The 18026-nt window shown below is 40.8% G+C and overlaps 2 protein-coding genes across 9 annotated transcripts in view; one reads left to right on the top strand and one right to left on the bottom strand.

The window, feature by feature from the left end:
- Positions 1–4172: 4172 nt before the first annotated feature.
- insl5a (insulin-like 5a) lies at positions 4173–6284 on the top strand. The gene is made up of 3 exons (XM_039601407.1): positions 4173–4203; positions 4516–4797; positions 5781–6284. Exons 1-3 carry the CDS (start codon positions 4188–4190, stop codon positions 5909–5911), a joined length of 429 nt encoding a protein of 142 aa, XP_039457341.1. The 5' UTR covers positions 4173–4187; the 3' UTR covers positions 5912–6284.
- A 1408-nt stretch (positions 6285–7692) lies between these two features.
- The window catches only part of sgip1a (SH3GL interacting endocytic adaptor 1a), a 75682-nt gene continuing 65348 nt past the window's right edge, over positions 7693–18026 (bottom strand). For all 8 annotated transcript variants that reach the window (XM_039601129.1, XM_039601131.1, XM_039601134.1 and 5 more), the window contains 8 exons: positions 16355–16414; positions 15304–15415; positions 14332–14487; positions 13022–13157; positions 12657–12859; positions 12337–12401; positions 11612–11776; positions 7693–11210 (listed from right to left, as the gene is read on the bottom strand). In XM_039601129.1, coding sequence (XP_039457063.1) covers positions 11188–11210; positions 11612–11776; positions 12337–12401; positions 12657–12859; positions 13022–13157; positions 14332–14487; positions 15304–15415; positions 16355–16414 — 920 coding nt within the window. In that variant the 3' untranslated portion in view covers positions 7693–11187. The remainder of the gene's footprint in view (positions 11211–11611; positions 11777–12336; positions 12402–12656; positions 12860–13021; positions 13158–14331; positions 14488–15303; positions 15416–16354; positions 16415–18026) is intronic.

Here is an 18026-nt window from a genome sequence, read left to right as displayed (position 1 = left end):
TTTCTTTTTTCTTTTTTCTTTTTTTTACTAAAAACAACTGAAACAGCTGAAACAGTCAAAAGTCCTGCATGTACTCTTCTGCTAAATTTTGCATTACATTCACAAATTTTTACCTCACATGTGAAAATGTTGTGTAAGTTCTGAGTTTAGACTTTACTGAGCTGAAAACAGGAAATCTTTCCTGTAAAATGAAAAGGCCGAGGCACCCGAGTGGAAACGAGTGAAGGTTCAATGGCCGGAAAAAACATTTTTAATGAGCCATTTCATATTGACATTACTTCTCTTCCTCACTGAGTCATGCTATATATTTACTCACCTGTTACATAAAAATTTACCAATAAAAAATGTATTTAAAAAAACCGAGAAAACAGACTTTTGCAGTTCCAGCTTCAGTACAGGACGGCCAACAGGTGACTGTGTGAGAGGGAAGACTGTAACGGTTCTTCTACACAGAAGCACAAAGACTTTCCTCTTTTCTTCTTCTCTTCTTCCAAATCAGCACATTTTTGGATGTAGAAGTAAAACTGTGCATTTTTTTGTATATGACGTTGATAATTTGCATGACGTGTAAACATATAATAAACCACGTGGGCCTTTTCATATCAGTGATAACTGAAGGCAGCACTCGCTGCTCCAGTCAAAGGTGTAAAATACACGAGAACATGCATATGAAGTTAAAAGTTAATGTTTAATTTTAAAAATAATGTTGTTAAACAATGAAATGTAACAAATTAAAGTTGCGAGACTCAGTCCTCTGGGCGCAGGTTCAAACATGGACAGATGATGGTTCAGCTCAGAGAGGAGGGAGGTTGTCCAGGATTATTCTGTGATAATTTAACAGAAAACTGGAAAACGCTATGAGTGCAGAAATACAATAATTATTTGTTTGTACTTGCCCTTATTATTAATCTTTGTCTTCTATATTTCTTTTCAGGAACAAGAGTTGAAAACAAAGTTTTTAAACTAACAGCTCTCTCTCAGCCTCCCGGGTGTATGTTAATGCACTTGTGCTGGTCTTATAACATTTTTTTTCAGCAATTGTAAACCTTTACAGTCAGTGACACGAGCGACTGATGGTTGGCTCACATAGCAAATACACTAGAATTCACCCTCCGGGCGCTTTACCTTCAGGACACTGCTGAGGTCAGCTTTTTGTCTGACAGGTTCATATAGACCAAAGATGCAGTCTCCCTGAGCCAATTAGGTTTATGTCTGCTTCATCCGCTTATCTAGTGGCTCCCTTTGTAAAATTTAGTTCCCAGAGAAAAGGGCGACTGAATGTCTCCGTGAGATATGAACAATCCCATTAAATCAGATGTAATCTGAAAACATCACATTTTCCTTTCGGGCTTTAAAGTAAACATAGAAGTCATGTTTTTATTGTTACAAAGATTCTGTGCAGCGTTTCTGAGAAATGCCAAGTAAAATACACAAATCGTCCAAAAAATGCTGCATTAGAAACAATTCAGGGATCAATTAGTAAAGTAAAAGTTAAAAAATGTTAAAATAGAATAAAATAAAATGTTGCACAGCAGAAAAGTTTTAGATGATCATGTGTTACTGGGGCTGCAACTTTTGATTGGTTGGATGGAGAGAAAGGCACGGACGTTCAAACCCCACCTGTCCTTTACATGTGTGCACTGATACCTCGTAATGTTAGTTGCACACCTACAACTACAGCTGTGAGTTAAATGTAGAGGCAAATATATTAACCTTCAAAAGATATTGCACATAGCAATATTTGTTATTAAATTATATTAATTAAAAATGTAGATTTTTTAATTTTATGACATATATATTTTTTAATATCTCCAATAGGTGGTGATGACAGACATTTCATCTCAATTGTTGCAGTTTCAGTTAAATCAGCAGCTGATGTTACAGGCACGAGTATCTCTGAAGGCTCAACAGGAAATGACTTCTCCACAACTGCTGCCACAAACTTGGAAATGTGTGAAATATTATCATATATTGTGATATAAAACAGCCCCAGTCTTAAAGTTTAAGGACACTGTGTCCACAATGTTTTGAGCACGTAGAGTTGGTTTTTCTTTTAAGCCTTTATTCAACCAGAAAAATGTGACTCTAAAGATTAAAAACAAAATCCCTTTTATAAGACAGACAGCAGTACAATCATCGATGAGAATAGAATAGAATAACATATAACAACAATAACATATTCTAAGTAAGATGGAGAAGACAGATAAATAGCCTCATAAATAAGAATATACAAAGCAAAGCAGGCTGCCTGACCCCGACATACACTGGTGACCTTTATGATTTGCAGTAAATCTCAGCGCTCTGTGACAGACAGAATCCAGCTTATGTAATCAGTGTGACGACGCGTGCACACAAATGACATCGCCATTTGTTTCTTAATATCCCGATTTACATGTCAGGGACAGTAAAGCTGCAGTTTCATTACTTTTTGTACAACCATAGTTACAACCACAAGAGATTCCCAAAACGGTTGGGCGCTGTGTAAAATGTGAAAATCAACAGAATGCAGCGATGTGCAAATCTAAAAACATATCAAGATGCTTCAATTTGAATACTTGCTGAAATATTCAAGGCCTTCCCTGAAGGATGGCAGCACATGTTGCTCTAAAACCCGTACATAGCTTTTAGCACTGATGTTGCTTTTCCAGATGTTCAGGTTGACTGTTTCATGGGCATTAACACACTCCTTACCGTACCTACTTCGAACTGAGTGCTGATGAAAAGCCAGATGGTCCCTCTCCTCTTTGGTGCAGAGGATGTGTCGTCCATGTTTTCTAAAAACAATTTCATATTTCAATTGATCTGACAACAGAACAGTTTTTCACTTTACCACAGTCTATTTGCCTCACCCAGCAAGGATGGCAGGTTTATGGATCATCTTCACACGTGGCTTCATCTTCCCATGACAGAATCATGCCTATTTTTACTGCAGTGCAACCTGAAGGCTCACGCAATAGTGTGTGACGGTACTGGGTCTGTCACCCAGGGTTTTCTGTTGTTGGTCAATTTATATTCTCTGATTGTTGTTATTCATGGTTTTGGTCCTCTTTATTGTGCTCTCTAGTTTCCTGTTTTATTTTGATAGTCTCGTGTTCAGCGCTTTTTTTTGTTGTGCTTTTTGAAGTTTTGCTTCCCCTTTGTGTCATTGTGTTTGATTATTCCCAGCTGTGCTCTCCTCCTGTTTCCCATTCCCTCGATACTCCCCTGTGTGTTGTAGCCCTGTGTTTTCCTTTGCTCTTTATCGCATTGTACCATCACCACTCCATGTGCTGTGAGTGATCTCCGTGTCTCCTCGTAACTCCCAGCATTCTAGTTTATTTATTCTGAGTTCCTATTTCTTAGGTTTTGTTTTTCCCTCTTTTGTAATGTCCAAGTTTTGCTACAGCACAATTAAAGCTTCCTCTCTGAGTTCTCCCTGTGTGCGCTGAGTCCTGCATTTGAGTCCACATCCTGCCTGCCACACAGCAAATCCATGACATAGTGATTTGCGGCCTTGTTTTGTTTTGGTTTTTTTCCAGATTCTCTCAATCTTTTTATTATCTTTTGTACTGTAGAAAGATGATGTGTTCAATGTTTTCACAGTTTTTAATTGTTCTGCAATTTGTAGACACACATTTTTGCAGATTGGTGAAACGCTGCCTCTCTAAGATGTTACCAGCCTAATGAGTTGGAAAAAGAAAGGTTAGTAGTTCTTGAACAAGGTCAAAACACCAACTTCGTGTATAAACTTTTGTTTTTTCCTGCGATTATAGTTACTGTATGTCCATGTATCCTGCAAAACAATAAAGGGGCGAGTTTGCTATTATGGAATTGCTCATCAGACAGAACCATTGGTTTGGTTTGGATGAAAGATTAAGGGTTAGAAAATACTGCTTGATTCTATTATTTGAAAAATATTTATATGTGTCTGAATAATTTTTGTTTTTGTTTTCTGCTGCTATAACAACGCATCATGCCCATCTAACATAATTTCATATCCTCCGCTGTTAATGATCGAGCTGAAATGTCACATTGCACCATCAGCAGCGCCGTAATGACCGCATGATGGACTGTCAACATTGACTTTTTTCCTCTTGTATGACCCAAACTGCTGTAAAGTCAAAGACAGACGGGCCATCAGAGCGTCGTAAACATAAGAAACATCTGTTTGACTCGAGGGGGAATCACTTTGCATCCCTTAATTAGCCATGCAGAGCAGTGAAGGTCAGTGCAATCATGGGTAATCATGGGGGGGCTGAGGGGGGCTGCACCATTGCTAATGTGATTGCCGGTCGAGTTGTAAAAGGCTCATGCTCATAACTCTTATTTAGATGGTTGAAAATGGTGATGGTGGAGATAACCGGAAGCTCAACAAGTTTGTGTGTGTGTGTGTGTGTGTGTGTGTGTGTGTGTGTGTGAGAGAGAGAGAGAGAGAGAGAGAGAGAGAGAGACTGGGATGGGCTAAGGGCTGGTTAGAGGGAGGTGGAAAGACACTCGGCATCAATGAAGTGAAAGGTGGATTGTATCTAATATAAGGAGGATGCGAGCGGCTGATCAATAACCAAGAGAGCTGGCAGGATAACAGACAACCAAACAACAGAGAACAGCTGTGGTGGGCTTGGAAGAGCAACAGTCAGATATTCAGCATGCGCGCTCTGGTGGTTTTGCCTCTGCTTTTGTGCGCAGTGGTGTGTGTCGATCAGGTGAGAGCGCATGTGACGGCAATGAAGCTGTGCGGTAAGCAGTTAATCAATGCCATCTCCTACACCTGTGGAGCGTCCCGCTGGAGGAGGTTCTTCAGCGAGCCAGACGTGGATGGTGAGAAAACTCTGCTTTTAATCATTTCGCACAGCAGACGGGGACAGAAGCGTTGTGCTTTTAGTAACCGAATTTCTTTCTGTAGTTTTGTGGTTCAGACTTTCTTCAAGAAAGAACGATGCAGAAAAAGTCAATAACAAACTGTGTATTTACCCTTTGTTTCCCTTTTATTTATTGTATTTACATTGCAGTGAGGGTGTAACCACATTCAAGAAAAAAAATAGAAATGTCATTTATAGCAGTTTAAAAAAAAATGGCATGTTGTCAGTCCTTTTTGAGTTACCATCTCAGTACAGTTTGCCACCATACCGCACAGTACTTCTTCTGTATCTGCTTATGTAGCTTAAATGAAACTCAAGCTAAAGTTTGTGCTTTCTAACCAGACTGCCATTTTTTTATTTTATTTATTTATTTTTTGCTACACCTCATGTGTTATGTTATTAATCCACTGGCTGAAGCGCAGGGCTCCAGACAGGTGTTTCCCAACTCATCGACGCACAATCTGCCAGAGGAGTCAGCATCTCATTGATCAAATGCTGTAGCTGGCGGTTCCCCGGGCGTCCTCTCTAATATACCACACAAATAAACCCAGTTAGCATGTCAGCCGTGCTGATCGGAAAGCGTAAAGTGACACTGAAGAAGACAAATAAGACCGAGCTCGTCCGTGCAGTCATTTACAGCTTCCTTATTTAAAGGGAACATGGACGTATTACACAGGATGCGTCTGAAAGCAGTGCTTCATCAGTTGCACTTGCTGTGAAACACTGTCGGCTAAAATGAACTGCTATAGAAAGCATTTACTGGAAGTCCTGTTTAAAGTAAGGTGAACAGAGTTTCCCGCACAGTTAAATTCAGATTGTAAGGGTAAAGTTGCACTATGAATGTGACAGACGTTTGCCGAGGACCAAGTTAAAGGCTTTAATTCTAAAACCTCCACACTCGGTGTTCATTAATGTGTTTTGTTCATCCGGTTCTGCCTACAGGGGAGCAGAGCAGCTTGGAGAAGTTCAGCAGTCTGAGCTCAGAGATGACCAAACGGGATAATAACATCTTCCTGGCCAACATGTGCTGTCAGGTGGGCTGCGGGAAGACCGACCTCGCCCACTTCTGCTGAGGACAATCCTCTCACTTTTTGTTGTTGTTGTTAAAGTGACCAAAATGACTGTTTTCCCTACCAATCTCACCCTGCTAAGAACCAAATCTGACTCACGTGGCGAACTGTTCTGATCTCTGTGCAACTGTTAAACTTTGTGGAAGTGAATCTGGATGAGCATCTCTGAACATGTTCCTGAACCCGAGCTGTACATGTGCAACCATAAATAAATGTTTAAAAATAACACAAAATCAGAAGCTTTTTATTTACGGTGCATGACTGTTAAAAAGTGAGGTTTCTGGCTCTAATTCAGTTGTCTTTCTTGCAACCTTCACCTGTATTTGGTCATTTTTTGCTAATTTTGTCAAATAAATATTCTATTATAACACCGGGATTCGATTCTGCAAAGGTTTTTTTTTTTTTTTTTTTTTACTCCAAAACTGGACAACGTGTGAACGCATCAAACTGTATCACCAAGATCCCCCCACGCAAAAGTAAGCAAGTACATATGTCAGTAAGTACATGAATAACTAAACCAGCTGGTGTGCACAAACGCCCACACACCACTTACATATAAACGCCTTAGGCAACAACCCAGCCCCGCCTACAAGGGGCGGTACTTAGAGCAGGTTTCACCTCTCACGTAAGCATGCAACAAGAAAATAAACTACACTCTTAACCAAACAAATCAACCAATTCCTGTGTGCTCTTATTCCAAATCCAGCTTCAGTCAGTCTGCATTTTATGAAATAAAGGAAAGCACAATAGCATCAACAACCTGGGGTTTATTTTCTCTAGTAATTTTATTAATTCAAGTTGATTCCATTATATAATTTTCTATTATTTTATATGAAACAATAGCATCTTTGGCCTGGCTAGCTCGTGTCAGGCTTTAGGCTCAAAATGACCATACAGTCAATATTTACAGTGTTAGCTGTCCTAGCTTAGACCGACGGGAAGAATGAAACCGATTTTAAACATGGAAATCATTCAAGCTTTAAAAATTCAGCTCATTTAATGAGATGGTGGCAGAGCAGACAGGTTTAAGGGAACATCAAAGCTGCTGCGGTTCATCCTCAGAGGTGCACGTGTGTTTGGACCAAATTGGATGGGAATCCATCCCATAGTTGTCAAGATTCCTCCCAACAGCAAAATTCAGAAGATTGTAATCCTGCTGCCATCATGTGCAAATCACACTAAACATCCACTTGTACAAATGCAAACATAATTAATTTATAACCTTCAGTTCTAGCCATGAGCAGCAGTTTACCACTGGATACAGGTTTACATACCTTTGTTTTAACCACTTGTTACAATGAAGGTATGCAGAAGAGCATCTCTGAACCATCATGTAGTAGCAGAAAAACACAGTAGGTGCTGTTTAGTGCCACAATGTCACAAAGCTCAAATCATCTCAAATGATTTCTTGAACATGTAGTGACCTCACTGTACTCAAATGGGCTGCAGAGTCTCCAGATCTCAAGCCAGCGCACTTTGGTTTGGTGGACCAGGAGAGTTACATCACGGATGTGCAGCAGACAAATATGACTGTGTGATGCCATCACGTCAACGTGGACCCAAATCTGAGGAATATTTTCAGCAACCTGTTGAATCTATGCAGTGAAGAATGAAGGCAGTTCTAAAGGCAAAATTAATTAAATAAAATCCATCTCATATTTTTGGGGGGGGATATTTCAGCCAGGGTCAAAAGTTTGGACTAACATCGCTAAAGCAACCTGTTGAATGGGACAAATAAAACCCCACAATATTACTTCATAGAAGGAAAACAGCAAACACAAACATCCAGTTATAACTTTTATTGGTTTTGGAAAGAAGCAAACTAAATTTCTCAGATCATCTTAGCGTTGTTATGTACTGTACAAACAGCTTTCACATGTGTTTGAGGTTAATGGTAAAGAACCAAAAAGCATTCTTGCTTATAGCACACATAAACACACTCCTTGCTTTCGTCTCAACATTAATACAAGGTAACTGACACTCAGCACAACACGTCATTTCAGCACTACCATCACAAAAGCCCCACCGTTTGACCGCATGCTTTGCATCCAATAATACTGCAGGACGAATTCGCCACGAAGATGAAGCTCTTGAAAAATGTGTTTTGATCCACTGAAAAATTCAAACGCTGTTTTCAGAAATACGGTGAAAAAGGTTTGTGATCAAACTGAGAGACGTGTAACCATAAGTGTCGGGGTAATTCTAAACTGATGCACAGTGGGTGGCGTGTGTGGTGGGTTTGTGTAGATAATGCTGTAGTGACTGTTACACTGATTAGCTTTAAGAAGATGGCAACATTGTCTCGGGCACGTAGTCTTCCACTGAGCTCGATGAAAGACTGACATGACTGAAAAAATGCGGCACCAAACAAAAGTATTATCAAGAACTAAACGGCACCAATCATCCATCGTTCCTCATGCCAACAAAATGCAACTTTGCCGTTCACTCAGCCTGGGTCTGCACAAGATGAAAGTACAAATGAACAGGACTCATTTTAACTGCATGGCCCAAAAACTGTATCCAATCAGAAGTACTGCATCACTGAATCGGTGTCAGGTTACCTTCCTAAATCAGCTGAAAATGCTTGAGAGCTCTGAGAGGACCATGATTGGTGACATTTAGTTGATTGCCAACACAGAGTACAGTACAGAGGTTTTTCGGCTACACTTCACGCACACTTTTTGTTCTTCACGTTGAGTGTCGGAGCATTCAGGAAGTTCAACATCATCAGCACAGTGTTTTTCACATTAAAACAACACATTTTTTTACATTTTTATCCATTTTAAAAATATTCAGCTTATTCTCCTTAACAAGGGACTGACTGTCTGGGGTACACACACATAAAATACGAAAAACAAAACAAAACGTAAAACAAAAAAAAGAAAAAGAAAGCATTTTGGTCGACTTAACCTCGCTCCACAACCTCATTTAAATCATGTCATCTCACAGAGACCATTACAATTATGCAAAATAAAGCCATGGATTCAAGCGCTGGCTGGATGACTGGGATTTGCTCACGATATGAGGGTATGATATGAGGGAGTTTAGGTACCAGTGAGGTAAATGGAAACAGGAAGTAAGGAAGGTTTTCTTGTGATCCGCCGCCAACTGAAGGTAGATGACAGAACTGAGAACGCTAGATTATCAGGGTTTCCTTATTGTTTTATTACAGCTAAGTTTGAAGTAAGGAAATGAGCTGGTCCCAGTAAACAATTCCTGTTCCAATACTAGTACCATGGTCACTAAACTTCATCTCTGCAGCCATTTTTATTGTTTTTGTCTTCCTTGAAGGATGAGTTTGACATTTTGGGGGGAAAAACTAACCTTGGCCAGGAGCCATATTGGTTAGCTTAGCAGAAAAACTGAAACGGGAGGGAAACGGCTAAGCTAGCGTCGCCAAAATATAAAAGTGTCTACAGTTTGATGCTTGCTTCTCTTGAGAGTGTGCACTGCAGCACAGCAATGTGTTTTACTGGCATGCTAATGGGATGAGCGCACGTTCACCACAGTATCCATGGTGATTTAGCATATTAGCATGCTAAAATTAGCTCACCAGAACAAGCACAAATAAAGCTAATGGAACTGTTGAGGGAACATTTATTTAATAAACTAAAGAAGTGAACTAATAAAAAGTCTGACCTGGTGATGGCGCTAGAGAAAAGGACAGGGTGTTACTAAAATGCTTACATTTCATCCTGACAGAGACATTAACGCCTAGTCTGGATGAACGCCATTAGCATTTTCGGACCCATGCAATACTCTCAAGCTAAATAAAATTGTTAATGACAGATACACAGGGTATTTTTACACCTTGGTATTAAAGAAGAAACATGACAGTATATTAATCAGGGAGCTTTCTAGGTGCTGACAGACACAAACTGGTAAGCCTTTCCCGCTCTTCTTAGCATGCTAGCAGTTTCCTGGCAGATGTCACACACATCATCCAAAAATGTCAAACTTATTCCTCAAAGTGTGAATCTTGGCCATGTAATAGCTAACTCTACATTAACACTGCTTTCACAAAGCATTACACAGAATCCAGAAAGATATTTATCTTTTGTCTTTAAATTACCCCTCCCCCACCCATATATAGCTCAATTCTTCTGTTGCACTTGAGTTAAAAAAATTATATCTGAAATAAATTCAAAAAATTAGACCTTATACTGTACACAGGTTACCCAACTACACAGATAACAAAAAATGAGAAGGAATTTAAATATTTATACCTTTAAGGGTTCGAGTCGTGTGATACCATTCAAACTCTATTCATATACAGAATCACATGTTTTATACAACAAGTCATTGTCATCAATAAATAAAAATAGAATGCTGTCATGTACTCTGCAGTCTAACACTGCTGTCCTGTGAACAACAGGAAGGCTATCTGACGATACGAGGAAAACACCAAACGCCCTTTAAGATATACATTTTCGACTTAAATGACACTTTGTACACTTCTTTTGTTCTGACACGAAAACGTATTTCCTTATTTTACCAGTGAAACTGACTAATCATTGCAGCTGCCTAACATCCATATAACCTCCCCGCATGCGTGTGTGTATATAACAGAGAAATAGAATAGTGGTTTGACTGGCTAACTGGTGTAATTAGCAGGATGTGTCATGTAATACCAGCAGGCGATGCTTGGAAATCTAGTTTCATACAGGTCGTACACAAGCACCAAGAAGAAGGACCCACTTTTACCTATGACAGCTGATGGTGTGTCATGTGAAGCAGTTACATGGATCAGTGCAAAACAGTGAGTACACCGCTCGTATTCTTATCCCAGAGGTTGAGGACTGGGCTGTTTAACTTACTAACTTCATTACATCCCAGTCCAACTCCGGATGTGTTCAGATTTGATGCACATGTCTGACCACAACGAGGATATTTTTTTTTTCAGTGGCCAAAATTTTCACATTAACAAGAATTAAAATCTGTTCCTTCCTTGTTTGGTCAGGCAGCTGCAGTGAAAAACTTTAAAAACACTACCACACGTTGACCAGAGGAGGACGGAGACAGAGGCGCAGACTACAGAGGAGGAAAGAACCCATTTGTGTCTAAGTGCAGCAATACAGATGTTATGAAATGAATACAAATACAATAATTACATGACCTATAACAGTTCCACAATGTTATATGCAAGTTATACAATACTGCTGGGCGGGCTGCAGACCTGTTGTGTGGGTTCAGAAAAGGATCACAGAGTCTGTCTGGTGTCTGTCCTCTGTCCTCTGTGTCGACCTCAGTCCACTGCGTTCACTTTGTTCAGCGATGGGTCAGTTATCAGCCAGGTATTTTCCTGAAAGACGCCAATTAAAAACTAAGTGCTTATCTGTATAAATGAAATGCGATATTTCATTAGTTTTACATTTTATTAAGTAGCTGCAATGAAAGGACTCAATATTATTCTACCCAGGTAGGCTTTACCGAGTTACTAAAATAATCCTAAAACAGACTTATTACCGTGTGCATTCATGTAAGTGTTTTTTCCAGGAACTACAATCAGCAGTTAAAAAAAAAGTTTAAAGAGATAAAACATGGATTTTATATGTTCAATAACCAGTTTATAAATTTGTTAACATTCTGGAATTCAAACAATTTCAAACATCAGTGCAAATTCACACAAGTCTGATTGGCTGGCTAAGCTTTCATGTAGCAGTGATGAATAATATTTTATTTTGAAAACCCCATCTGACTGACCTGCAGCAAACCTCTTCTTGATGAGCGAGAAGCGGTACCCTGGCCCAGCCAGCTCGATGTCACAGCCTGACAGGGTGCTGCCTTCACTGGTAAACTGCACCGCCAGTGGAGCCGGTTTACTCGGACCTTCTGTTAGTTGAAAGCGTGCTAACAACGAGCCCACACCTGAGGGAGGAGAGTGAGAGGATGAGAAACGTTAAATATCTAATATTTAGAAACCCCAAAAGCAAATATGTAACCAAATGAAAAACGGGCAGCATCTTTACAACTGCAGATCTCATCTTAAAAAGAATTCATAATCTAGTCTCGTGTCTTCGTCCTGGACGTCAGGTCACTGATGGGTGTCCTTGCCCTGTAAATGACAGTGTGGGTCTAATGATGGCAGGTTGTGATATCTGGAGCACAAATCAAACTAAACTTGGTCAGAAGAAACTGTGTAAATACTCCACAACTGCACAGTGGGCACTTGTTTACTTTATCCTATTTAAAAAATAAAAGCTCATTGTAAACATCAGCTTTGGTGAAGTAACTGTACCACTGCTGTCCAACAGGGGGCAGTGTTTACTGTGGGCATGATGCACCAGACTTTCTCTCCATCTTGTCGTCCTCATCTGCGGTTGTTCCATTTTCAGCATTTGTACACCAACCACACACATGCACCACGTGTCCTCCCAACAATTATGTTATTTAACGAAACAGGTTAAATCATTATTCAAAAGAAATACCTCCATTTTCAGATTTGTGGGAGATATCAGGGATCTTCCACAGTATTCGTTGCTGGTCTGCATTCCTACCAGAATTAAGAATAAGAGAAAACCAGTAAAGGATGAAACATAAACAGGTCATTGAAGGTTAACCTTACTTTGCTCCATAAAATACCTGGCAGCAAATAAATGCACGGCACTCCCAGATATGGCACAGGATTTTATCTCTTGTCTAAATAACATTTAGAGCAATAAATGCAGCAAACAGCCTTCTTTACCCCCTCAATCTGTTCAGCTGTGTAGCTTTAAACTGTATAACTACATGTCTAGAAAGACCGTACCATGCAGCAGGAGGCAAGACAGCCAGTAGCTTTGACACGCCTCCATCAACGGGGATGAGGAATTGAACGTTGTTGAGGGCCATCGGCGTCGACATGGCCTCCCCGTTGTATTTGTAGTCTATCCTCAAGTCAGTGCTGGTGGGCTCACACCTCCAGCTCACTGCCAGGTTCAGAGGAGTTGACTGGAGGCCCTGTGTTGACACCTGGCCAGAGACAAACACGTGGTTTGATAAAAGCCTGTTCACACTGAAACACCATAAACAGAACATGTTCAGCGGGTTACGTAATCAAGCTTCCATCCTTAGACTGAAAGAGTTCAGTGTTTGGGATTAAAGCTACTCTCAAAATCCCAAATCCAAGGTTACCTGATACTTGAGCATGTCCACATTGTAGTATGTTGCTTGTGGTTTCTGCTCTGCCACCTTCTTTAAATGCGATATCAGGTTTGGCATATTCACCCAGAAGTCCTTGCTGTCAGCCTTGGCTTGCGTGGTGGTGTCGCTGGTGGAGGAATCGCAGTGAAAAGCCCGATCAGAATACAGACGTTTCACAGAACTGTGGTGATTTTCTATTGAAGTGACTAGAAACAGCCATTAGACTTCAGCGGCGTGCCGGTACGAAACGACTGTTCAACCAGAAAAAAGTTTTTTGGGAGGAAAGCGTGACTCTTTCTCACATAGTCAGCGAGACCCAACAATGATCCTGATCTGGTTGGTGGTCGTTAGATCACACTGACGGTACAGGTGCTGAGAATGAAGTAAAAACTATCTTTAAGTTGCTTTTCTAAAAACAAGAAACACAAAGGAGGATGGAAAGCATCAACATTCGACAGATTTAACAAACGAATGAATCATAAATAAAAACAATGTTCATTCTACTGTGAGGTCACGTGACTTCATGCTATAATGACGTGTGATATTTTGCGCAATTTATATTTAATTTTAAAGATCACATCAGGCAGTTTATCAGGCGTTTCATAACAAGTGCAGCATGGTTATCTGCCTGAACACTCAGACGACCTCATGATGACTCCACACTTACTCAGCGCTCATTTTGGAAATAAGCGCACAAAATTTACTCATCTTAAGTGGTCAGAGCTAAAAGACCCTGAATAAACCACAAGGGATTGTAGATGTTTGATGAGTCAGTTCACTAATAGCTTCACTAGCACATGTCAGCGCTGCAAACATGGAAACATTCACGCCATCACCTCGACCTCCTCAAAAACCTGTTTACTCCTTTCTGTTGGTCACATGTTAATTTGCTCTCCTGATGTGTGACGTCAAACTTGCTGTGTCACCATAGATAATAAGGTAACTTGCATAACAAAAGTCATATTAAAATTTAATGTCAAGTGTGGCATGCTTATTAAAACTAATTATCGCACATGCTCTGTAAGTGAAATTAAAGTGATGCATAATTTGCAGCAAGTACACACATTTGATTTACTTTTAATCAAGTTTGGTTACACGAGACCACATATAACATGTTAGGTATTACTGTGTAACGCTAAAGTTAGACAATAATGTATTTAGATTTGAATCATGGCTGTGAGGACAATAAGTTATGTATTCCCAGAAAGGTGGGGTCGATCTTTTCACATCTTCCAGCAAAAGCTGAGATTTTATTTTTATTTTTTTAAACTGAAATGTCGAGTTTACGGTGGTGTCATTACCAGCAGAGGAGCTGGGGGTTAGGCAGCACATGCTCCAGTCGACTGTAGTTGGTTATGCTGAAGGTTAGCACGGCGGGGGACGGGTTATTGGCAAAGTGCCGCGTGATTCCCGCCGGAAACGACAAAACCATCTCACCTATGATCTTCACAGCACACCTGAGAAAGAGAAGAGAGTAACACTGCATGAAAGACTGCAGAGACACACACAAATACACAAATCACACATGACTTTATTTCCTTTTGATAAAACTAAACACACAGTCTTAATGTGTTTCTGCTATTGACTGAATTACTACATTAAAAGCTCTGCCAATCACAGCTCACACATTATTACAACAGTAAAGCCCCGATCAGAAGCAAAATCAATAACACATCAGTTCATCCTAATCCACAACTCAGAGCAGTGCAACAAAAGCAAACTGTACCTGTTTACATGACTCTGCAGGTGGAAATTCAATTACAAAACATACGAAACTGGATTCATTGTAACAAAATCTACCAACACTGTTCTTATGTGTTTATTTACAATGTCTATAGTTCAACCAAGTTTCCAAGTGTTTATTAGTGGACCTGTATACTTTCTCACACATATTCACTATAAACACTGTGTGACAGGATTGTGGATGTTTGACCATATTAACTACAAACATATATACTGTAATACTGTAAATACATGTGTGTCCAGAGCTCATCAGATGCTTCATAAATCAAACTGTCATTTCTGACAAATACAAAAGCATCAAACAAACATCATTAAATCCACATTACAGAGTCTGTGTTTAAGCTGCTTTAGATGGCGAACTGGGACAAACTTAATAAAATGTCACCATGTCGACCATTATCCCTTTAATATTGCTGTAAAAAGTAGTCAAACATACACTTTTTACTCATCATCCACAAAAGAAAATAGAGATAAATTGAAATAGCCTGCCTGGCCAGGGTTTTCTACTGTAACAGGTAAAGAAGACCTACTTGTTGGGATCAGCTCCTTTAAAGAAGGCGTTGACCGTCTCTGTGAACGCAGCCGCCACAGGAAGTGTGTCCTGAGCACCCATGGTGAGAGGACTGGGCCCTCGAGAGCAGCCTACGAGTAACCAACCCACACGTACACATTTGTAATTAAAATAAATGCTGTGCTCCACTGTTGCTGTTTGATTTGTTGAGGTTACTGTCAGAGACACAAGTACATGCAAGTTATAACTAACTTAAACCTAAATTTGATATCAATATATCCAAACTTCAGCCCTGAATAAAAACACGTCAGCAGAAATCACTAGATGAAAAATAGATGTGTTCCAACTCTTAAACTCTACGTTCTCTGTATCAAACTGTGTGTGAATAAAATAAGGAACGAAACATGAACAAATTAAGAGTAATGAAATGAAATGAAAGAAATACTGGTGTTAGTAAGGAGGCACAGCACATTATATGTACGGATGATACCCATTTCTCTCTGCTCTTTGACTGTGAACTGCTTCCAATGTCTCCCTCAGATTAATGCATTTCTACACAGTGTGTTATATATGTTGATATTTGTTTTTAACTGAATAAGCACAGCTGGATTTTTTTTTAAAAAGAGACAGAGGCAGACAGAGAAAGACAGATGTGCATGCGTACTCCAGACATGCTGACAATTTTTGTGTTTTTGTGGACAAGATCAAAGATCATCAGAGAGCCCAAGATCAAACACCCAACAGGTAAATTGATGACAGTACAGAGAAAAGTGATTAGTAAAGTAGACAAAGACTGATGAGTCTTTAGGGAATGAATCAGCGCAGACATAATGAAAATGAACATCAGAAAAAGAAGTTAGAGGGAGATATTGCACCGCATATCTGGCTCTAGGTGAGGGGGCTCAGTCAGGAAGATAGCATGGTCAGGGTTAGGGTAATGAAGGGATGATGATGATGGAGGAGCCAAGAGGGGGAGGAGGAAAGGGGGAGGAGAGAAGAAGGCCAAAGCTTGCACGAATGAGCCTCGTAATAACGTGTGTGCGCGCTACCCTGTTGCAGAGAAAACTTACCTTCAAAGGTTAAATAAAACTTCCCTCTGTCAAACCATACAAGGGATGGCTGGTCATTCTCTGTGAGGGTTCGAGGGTAGAGGGAGGGGGGTCAGGAGAGGAGGAGGGAGGAGGTACAGGGATGAAAGGTGGGGAAGTGGGTGAAGAGGGGTGAGAGGGGCAAGGAGAGAAGGACAGTAGCGTGAGTCTCACATGGCAGGTCTATTACACGTCACAGTGAGGTGAAACGTGGAGGTGGAGGCTGGGGGTGAAAGAGGACAAAGGGCCGAGGAGATGTGACAAGATGGGTGATACACAGTGGTCTTTTTTTGTTTGTGTAGGGGGGCAAAAACATTAGAAACAAGCTGACGTTCCAATTCAGTGACCCTAACTTTCAGCAGCAGCTACCCGAGTGTTAAAACTGATCAGATCTCACAACAGGCCTTCAATTATGAAACAGACTGAAGCTGGCCGCTATGCATGAGGACGGTCTGCAGAGGGAAGCCACGACACCGAGATCAGACGATTGCAGGGAGGCGGCGAGACTGTGGTACGCTGCACCCCACATTTCAGGTGCCACTTGCTTTACAAAGACACCTGAACCGCCCTCACGGACACCAGGAAAAAAAAGAGGACGGACTCAGAAAGTCCCAATTAGCATTTGTAACCATCATACAACTAAATAAATGGCTTAAACCAAATTAAACCATATTTCAGCTCATTTTCTGACTTCTTTTAATAATATAATAACAACATGGTAATGAACCTGAACACTGGTATAGGTCTTTTTTCCCCCCTAAATGCATTTAAAAGAATAAGAAACGTTAAACTGGAGCAGTAGTATTTTTCTAATGATCTGCACTCCAGCTCTAATGTGACTCCAACACACCTGACAGATGAAAACTTGTGTGCTTTTTTTGTCACGCTGACACTGTAAACTTTGCAAATATTCCACAAAAACAGGGGAGGCTTGTTCCTCTCCATGCTATGGCCATGTGACTAAAGGTCTGGGAGGACTAAGAGTGTCGGGTGATGGAACGACGAGAGCGGCGGACTGCTTCAGAAAAAGAACAAAAGGGCAGGTGTTCAGATGGGGAAGGCGGGGGGCCTGTAATATGTTGGTCTCTATGTTGAAGAGAGCGTGGGCGACAGGTGTGAAAGGTGAGTGTCAGAGGTCAAGCGTGGGAGCAGACCGATGCTTTACAGCCTGGTTGAGAGATTGGTTGAACTCGAGGCCGTGTCGTGCACTCCTGTTGTAGACTGAGGATGGCATGAATACCAAGCAGGTGCTGCCTGTCTAATTCAGCCTAAATCTCACGCCAGACTTCAAATGACTCTAAGCAGAAGCACTGATCTGACGGTACAAGTGAGCTGGTGTGTTTGAGTGCGTGAGAGGAAAAAGACAGACAATATGGATCTCGAGGGCCGACAAGATAAAGAGCTCCTCAGACATGCTAACAGCACACAAACACTCAAACACACTCTTGTGCTGCAAACTGAGAGTAAAGGTATCTGGGAGCAACCGCACTGCACGCACAATATGTGTCGCCGAGAGACGAGACAGGAGGTTGCCATGGGAACATGGCGAGACAGTCACTGGTGCACAGTCATAAAACAGAGAGAAAAGTCTTAGAAGCGGGCAGATGGGCCGGGGGGTGCGGGGCACTTTTTTTGGAGTACTATGCAGTAGATT

The sequence above is a fragment of the Oreochromis aureus genome, linkage group 17 (genome assembly GCF_013358895.1).
Source record: "Oreochromis aureus strain Israel breed Guangdong linkage group 17, ZZ_aureus, whole genome shotgun sequence".
In the NCBI taxonomy this organism is placed as follows: Eukaryota; Metazoa; Chordata; class Actinopteri; order Cichliformes; family Cichlidae; genus Oreochromis; species Oreochromis aureus.
The sequence above is the reverse complement of the archived record's forward strand: the minus strand, read 5'-3'. Positions and strand labels throughout refer to the sequence as shown.